An 8,368-nucleotide genomic window follows, 5' to 3' on the forward strand; every position below is an offset into this window, starting at 1 on the left:
AAAAAAAAAAAAAAAAAATTATATTGTCTTTTAACTATCAAATTACAATAATTGTTTAGTAGGCAAATAATAAATGATTCCTAATGTGTTTCTTTTTCTCTTCTTTTTAACAGAGACATTAGTAAAAACCGCCTCTTATGTATTAAAACATTTCTTTATTGGACCATCCTGGGTTTTAGTCATGCCTTTATTTTCTTTTTTGGATCCTATTTACTAATAGGGAAAGATACCTCTCTGCTTGGAAATGGCCAGGTAAAGTATATAACTTTTTTAAAGAATGCATGTTAATATATTATGGGTTTTTAAAATAACTTTTGTCCTGAAAAAGTAAAATTTAAATTATAGAATTTCAAGTATTAAAATGCAAATATAAAAATATTTAAAATTTTTTTGTTAAAAATGTTTCATACAAATGAAAATAGGCAATGCAGTGTAATCTCCAAATGAAACTCAAGTTACTAGACAATTTTTCTATTCAGAAATTAGCTCACACAGAGAATATGTTATTGCCCCTGCATACTATTCACTTTGGAATTGTGTTTTATTGATAGCTGCCATTTTTTTGGTACTTTTTTGTACTAAGTACTTTATATGCCCCCTCTCCATTAATCCTTCCAATAATCTTGTTAGAGAGGTATTATTACTCCCATTTTTCAGATGAGAAATGAGGACTTAGTGTTTATTTGCTTTTAATTGCATTGTTGTTTACTTAGGAAATGCTACACACTCTTCACTGCACACACACAATTCTAAGTAGATGTCATAACTTAATATTTAATTTGGCCACTTTTCTGAAGTATGAAATTAGGAAATAGTGTGTTTTTAACATTACACTGTTGCACTGTGTTCTGATTGGGGTGCTTATGTTGAGAGATGCTTGGCAGAGCTAGACCTCTCTTTCAAGGCTTAGCTAAATGGGTCAGGAAGAAAAGAAATGACAGCAGTGGTAGGGCCTCTGGTGGACTGGAAATGGTCGTCACTTTTAGTTTCCCTTTTCCTTTCCCACCACTTAAGAATTACACAATATGTTCGGAGATACAGACATAGAAAATTTACAATTGGAAGAATGTAAGGTTTTATCTGCTCAACAGATCTTTATTGAAGACAGCCATTCCCAAGTACTGAACTAGGCTCTGGAAATATGAGAGTGAGTAACTTGGTCACGGAGCTTAGAATCTTATGAAGGATGCAGAAAATGAGCAAGTAAACTAATAATAAAATACACCAATGTAATAAAGGAAATGGGTTTCAAACGTAGAGGCCTTAACCACGCAAATCACTTTGTATTGTAGAATAGGCAGTAAATATAATTGCCACTTCACTTTTGAGCACATATTTAGTCTGCTGTGGATAAAAATGTGAATCTTGCAGCATGAAGGCTATAGCACTTCCCAAATAATAACCACCTTTTACTGAGTATTTTCTCTATGCCTGGTACATTACATGTATTAGCTTATTAAATCATAATAACTCTGAGAAAAATATTAATTTTTGCATGTTAGAAAGAAACTTGCCTAAGTTCACACAGTAAGCAAATGAAGGTAATAGAATTCAAACACAGATTGATGTAACTTTAAAACCTCCATGCTTAGTCTTGATTCTCAGTTCTTGAGAGAAGCAACTGTGAGCCTGGCGCCCTTCTGCACAGTCTTACCATCGTGCAAGCGCCATCACATACATAAACGTAGGAGTGAGTATGCTCACTCTCACCTGAAATCATGGGGGGAGAACCAGACAGATTAAGAGGGAAGGGGAGGAGAGTTCAGAAAAAGGAATTTGTATCTTCATTTGGTTTGTTTTTTAACTTAGGGACCCAAACACTAATATCTATTCCATTTCTTCTCAGTTACAAAGTAGCTAACTGCTCTTTAAAATGAGATCCTGCCCAAATAAGAAGTTTCTTCTGTTTTGTTTTACTAAAGTGTACAGGAATTCAAAGGAAAGTATCTATTATTAATAATGTTTCTTTTCTTTATGGAAGTGTACCCAGTTCGGAAAATTAAAATAATTAAAATTCAAAAAATATAGGATTGGTAGAAAAAGTAGAAAGCTATCAGAGGATGTAAATTCCACTTTGGGCTGGGCACAGTAGCTCACGCCTGTGATCCCAGCACGTCGGGAGGCTGAGGTGGAAGGATGACTTGAGCCCAGAAATTCAAGACCAGCTTCGGTAGTATAGCAAGATCCCATCTCTCCAAAAAAAATCCAATTTGACTTATCCAGTAGAGATTTTGGAATTGTCAGACCCTCAGCACCATTCTAAAAAACATTATACACTATACCACCTCATTAAAAATTAAATGGAAAAGAAAGGATTAAGCAAGAAAAAGTAATTCTTCATCCCTTCATTAAGCCTTCTAGACCATTAAGCATTTAAACCAGATTAGCTGCAGGTAAATAATGAGCATTATTACAAGGTAGACTGAGGAGATGAAATTTCAGCTTGTAATTTTGAGAGAAAGAAAAATAAACCTTTGTGTAGTGTTTACTACTATTTTCTCTTGAATTTTTAATGATTTCTCCCCTTATTTCCTATCCTTAATTTTTTTCATACTATACATATCATCAACTGTTGAAACCTAACCAAATAGTGAGAGCTCTGTTAAGACAAGAAGTACATACTATATTGTATCTGTATTCCACAGAGAATGCTCTAGCTTTATTTCAATTTGAATGATTTAACTACCATAGTTACCAGTCAGGTCACTCAAGAACACATATAACTTAATTCCTATAGGTAGATACCGATTTTTTAATAAAAGGTTATATGGTTAAAAAAAAAATCTTGATTTAGTTCATTATAAAATATCCCTGTATACTCATCTATTCATGAGACAAAAATTTAAGCACTAACAGTATTCCGGGATATTTAATGGAACTTAATAGAAAGTTAGATATAGCTGTACCTTAGGAGAGAACAGAAAACGATATCTTGCTTCTTATGGTACCATCCAGCAGTTGGTCATAGCTTATAATCAGTGTATAGTAAAGAGAGAGTTATACTGACAAACTGAACAACTAATTAACTCTAAGGAAGGTAAATCTTGTATAGAGAGATGTATGGTTAAACCTGATAAAAGATTTTTGTCTTTGTTGTTAAACCTCTTCTTGCTTAAGCCAGGACTTTGCTCCTCCAGTTTTCCTCTCTCTTTGCTTCACCATCAATCTCTCATCCCCTGTTGGATCACGCCAGTCACCATACAAGCATGCTCTAAGATCTCCCAACTTCTAATAAAAAACACACTGCCTTGGCTCACGACCACTTGTTCCAGCTCGAAGAAGTTATCTTTTCTCACATCTACTCCCTGACCTCTGATTCTCCCTTGAAAGTACTCCAGTGGGGCTTTCACCCCTGGTACTCGTATTAAAATCATGTTCTTTACGGCCACGATCACTTCTGCATTGCTAAATTCAAGAACATGTCTCAGAACTTACGAACTTGACCATTGGATGCAATTTATGAAGCCTTCCTTCCTGCCACATTATCTTCTCTCAGCGTCTGTAGCTTACCTTGAGTTCCTAATGTTTTTGACTGTTCCTTTCAGTCTTCTCCTCTTCTTACCCTCCAAATCAGGTTTTCTCAACCTCTGCATTACTGTATTTTGAGCTGGATAATTTTTTGTGGTGGGGGCTCATCCTAGCAGCGTCCCTAGCTTCTTCCCACTAGATACTAGTACAACACATACGTATACTCGCTCCCCTAGTTACAACAACCAAAAATGTTGCCGGAGTTCACCATATGTCCCTACAGAGGCAAAATCACCCCCACTTGAGACCCACCGTTCTAAATGGAGCATATACGTATCTAAATAATGCTTTGTGCTGTTTTTTCTCATACTCTTAACTTTATGAATGTAGTCACCAGTTTCAAATGTACCTGGCTTAAATAATTCAAGTGTTTTTTAGTAGAGAATTAAGTGACTTTTTAACTGATGCTTCATTTAATATTATGTTAGCACATGATGTAATAGTGTGTTCTTTCTGTTCAGATGTTTGGAAACTGGACATTTGGCACTTTAGTCTTCACAGTCATGGTTATTACAGTCACAGTAAAGGTATGGTACTGAAATGAGAAATGTGGACACACCTTGCAAGTGTTTACATAATTAGTTAATTTTCTTTTTTTTTTTTTTTTTTTTGAGACGGAGTTTCGCTCTTGTTACCCAGGCTGGAGTGCAATGGCGCAATCTCGGCTCACCGCAACCTCCGCCTCCTGGGTTCAGGCAATTCTCCTGCCTCAGCCTCCTGAGCAGCTGGGACTACAGGCACGCGCCACCATGCCCAGCTAATTTTTTGTATTTTTTAGTAGAGACGGGGTTTCACCATGTTGACCAGGATGGTCTTGATTTCTTGACCTCGCGATCCACCCGCCTCGGCCTCCCAAAGTGCTGGGATTACAGGCTTGAGCCACCGCGCCCGGCCAATTAGTTAATTTTCTTCAATTCTTTATCCACAGATACTTTTCCTTTTTCCATTTTCAATAATGAATAATTTCACTGATTACCATTTTAATAATTCACTTAAATTTTTATCAAAAAATTATTTTTTAAGTTTACTATTTTGGGAAGCCTCAGCTGATTTTTATGATCACAGTTTTAAACATCTCTAAAATTTTGCTTCTCTGTGTATAATGCAAGATGACATAATTTGTTTTAGGCCATGGAGTTGAAAATAATCACATGAAATTTGAATGCTGCTTCCTCACAGAAGAAAAGCATGATAAACTTAAAATATTTCATCTTATACTAGGACTTTTTTTCATTCACATTTATCTGTGAGGGATTTTGAGGTATTATATCTATCTTCTGAGGAACTTTTAGATATTTGTAATTGTGTTTATTCTTGAGTTTTATCTGAAAGGTTACGGGAAAGCTTTATTTGTTTATATTTCTAAGGATATAAAAACTTTTTTTTAGATGGCTCTGGAAACTCATTTTTGGACTTGGATCAACCATCTTGTTACCTGGGGATCTATTATCTTTTATTTTGTATTTTCCTTGTTTTATGGAGGGATTCTCTGGTGAGTGAATATATTGTATTTGAATTGTATTGCGTCAATGATAATAAACATTTATTGTGACAGGTTACATTATGAACATATTCTGCTCATAATAGATTGGAGACTCCTGGTAAGTTTACTTCTTTCAGTTGATCTTACTGATCGGACAGGAAAAAAAACTAACTTTTTAAAAATATCTACAATTTTGCTGGATTTTTAATATAAGATTATATTGATTTATCACAATAATTATCTCCCCCTTTTTTTTTCTATGTAGAAACTAAACCTCAGGGTCACAAAGACAAAAAAGTAGCAAAGCCAAGATTTAAACCCCAATTGTCTTATATCACAATTTTCATTACATTAGTTATGTATTTATGTATTAATGTGTACAATAAAATAAGTCACATAGAACCATTCAATATTAATCATTAACTTTTCTCACAAAAGTAAGTAGTATGCATCATCTTCTTGGTAGAATCAGATACTCAATTAGCTACTCTGATAGATTAAAAATTAATTTTTCTCCTGAGATTCCTTGGTAAAGTGATGGACAACTGAAGTCTCTCTTTTGGAGAATTTATATTACATTTGCCTGCTATGCCTTTGATCCATTTATCAGACAAAAACTTCTGAAAGTCGGCCAAAAAAATTTGGATTAGCTAAACATTAACTTCTATTTAGGATCATAAAAGGATGCTCTCATGAATATTTCTATATTGCACCATATTCTTTTGAGGTAGTATATGCAAAAACCCAAAAAGAATACCTTTGTAACACCTATTACTGTGTAAAACTAGTATTTATGAGTACATTAATTTTAAAATATGTTTTTGAAGAAGAGCCTCCGAATAAAGCTTTTCATCCTAAGATTTAGATAATCAGTCTTCTAAAATATTTTGTTGCCCACTTGTTCTTACTTGCTTCGTCCCTTAAGTCTGTATTACTACATTATTCTTCTGACACACCACCACTAAGATAGGGTTATCTGGTCAACTGCTTGCTATTTTCGTAAAAAAACTATAGTTGTTTTATTTTTAACAACTAAAGCCTATTTTGTTTTGTTGTTCAGTTAATTAATTTATACTGATTTCAATTTTGAACATTTTCTTGGAGTACTTAAACTTTCAAATATAGCGTCTTTACATGATGTCCTGATTTAAGTTCTTTCAGTTTCCACTTTTATTAAGCATATTGTCTTTCTTTGCAGGCCATTTTTGGGCTCCCAGAATATGTACTTTGTGTTTATTCAGCTCCTTTCAAGTGGTTCTGCCTGGTTTGCCATAATCCTCATGGTTGTTACGTGTCTGTTTCTTGATATTATAAAGAAGGTATTTGACCGACACCTCTATCCTACCAGTACTGAAAAGGCACAGGTAACTGCTTTTTATATTCAATATCTTTTTAGTTAGGGATCTTTAATGATGAATAGCTGTCATTATAATTTGCTTATGTCAAACATAGAAAATTAGCCTTTCTTGTTTCAAGTATTTTGTGACATAAACATTGTCCAGTGTGATATTTTTGAAATTATTTCTTACTATTTCTATTAATTTTGTGACTACTGATAAATTAAAAATTTTTTAAAAATTACATTGTATTGTTAATAAAACTTTGTTTTTAGGTATGAAGCTATCAAGTTATATCCAGATAATAATAGTAAATATTTTTAAAGTAATATCACAGGATTCTATCAGATATATAATGAAGATCTGTAGCCAATGTCATTAGAAACATAAGAATTTGAGTCATTTTTTTTTCTGATTACAGTATTTTCAACAGAAAAGTATGAAATAAGTTCTTTAACCTAAATAATTTTTACAGAATCGAATTTTAAAAAATACATTATGTCAGTAAACATTGATTAATAAATATTAAACGACAGCAAATATTAGCAGTACATTACATAGTGCTTAAGAATCTTTGGGGCATGATAGATTTCAGCCCAAATCCCAGGTCTGCCACTTGGTATCTCTGTGACTTTGAATCTTAGTTTCTTCATTGGTAAACTTAGGCTAGAAATATCTTTTGTTAACTTTGTGGTGAAGATTAAATGAAATAATTTTCAAATACATAGTAGATGCTCAAGAATAGTATCTGTTTAGTTGAATGTGCCTTTTTTATATATTTGACTAGTACATGAGCTAGAAATCTCTCACTTTGTCCTTTTAACTATATCATAGTATTGGATAAATACTCTCAAAAATATATTCTGGTCAACTCTTACGCCCTGATAAACACTCAGTTTATTAATTATTTAGTTCTTCTCAGGTTGAGATTTTTTAAACATGCTGTAACATGCCAAGTGAATTTTGTTTCAGTTTTGGAAATTTAGTTGTATATTCATCCTACACATAGAAAAACTACTTCCTAAACATTTAGTGATGTGAGTTAGACTTCCTGACCAGTGCATTAGTTTTAATTTCAGTTGGTCATGTCCACAGCATTTCTATAGCATTTATTTGCTTTTGACAGCTGAATCCTAGCCAATATACACGTTCACACCATTGAGACAGCATAGGCCTGTGACGCCTGACAAACTTGAATTCAGATATTGTTTCAACAGTTCATTATGTATATCCTTGATCAAGTCGCTTCACTAAGCCTCAGTTTCCTCCTCTATAAAATCAGAAAAATAATTAGCACTTTACATGGTTGTTAGAGAAAATGAGTATGAAGTACCTCACACTGAGCCTGAATATAGTTGGTCCTCACTAAAACAGGTATCATTATAAGTAAAATGAGGATGTGAATGTTGCTCTGTGATACTGATCTCCAAATGGGGCTAAAAAATTTGCATAATCTGGTTATCTGTTCATGCATATATATTTATATCAGTGTGGACAGACTTTTCCACTCTGCAATATTTTACTTCAATATATATCAGAAAGTTTGCCTATTTTACTATTCCTGATCTTCTGGAAAAAAAATTATAATAAAAGAGTACTATTTTTAATACTTTGTCCATTACACTTATTTTCCAGATCTTTACGGAGAATAATTTTTCTACCCTTTTTGGCCTAAATACAGTTATATTTTCCCGAAATACGTGAATGGCATTGTTTTAAAGACTTAATTCTTGAGGCCAGGTGCAGTGGCTCACACCTGTAATCCCAGCACTTTGGGAGGCTGAGGCGGGCGGATCACTTGAGCTCAGGGATTTATGACCAGTCTGGCCAACATGCTGAAACCCTGTCTCTACTAAAAAATTTTTAAAATAGAAAAATTAGCTGAGTATGGTGGCCGATGCCTGTAATCCCAGCTACTCAGGAGGCTAAGGCATGAGAATCGCTTGAATCTGGGAGGCAGAGGTTGCAGTGAGCCAATACTGCACCACTGCACTCCAGCCTGGGCAATTTGTAAGTCTCG

General features: G+C 33.9%; 1 protein-coding gene across 5 annotated transcripts in view; it reads left to right on the plus strand.

Annotated features, from left to right (window-relative positions):
- The window catches only part of ATP11B (ATPase phospholipid transporting 11B (putative)), a 119,095-nt gene that overhangs the window by 92,767 nt on the left and 17,960 nt on the right, over positions 1 to 8,368 (plus strand). For all 5 annotated transcript variants that reach the window (XM_017520383.2, XM_037735532.1, XM_037735533.1 and 2 more), the window contains 4 exons: positions 114 to 252; positions 3,990 to 4,055; positions 4,917 to 5,020; positions 6,210 to 6,375. In XM_017520383.2, the coding sequence (XP_017375872.1) occupies positions 114 to 252; positions 3,990 to 4,055; positions 4,917 to 5,020; positions 6,210 to 6,375 (475 nt within the window). The remainder of the gene's footprint in view (positions 1 to 113; positions 253 to 3,989; positions 4,056 to 4,916; positions 5,021 to 6,209; positions 6,376 to 8,368) is intronic.

Source organism: Cebus imitator, unplaced genomic scaffold, assembly GCF_001604975.1.
Source record: "Cebus imitator isolate Cc_AM_T3 unplaced genomic scaffold, Cebus_imitator-1.0 Scaffold828, whole genome shotgun sequence".
In the NCBI taxonomy this organism is placed as follows: Eukaryota; Metazoa; Chordata; class Mammalia; order Primates; family Cebidae; genus Cebus; species Cebus imitator.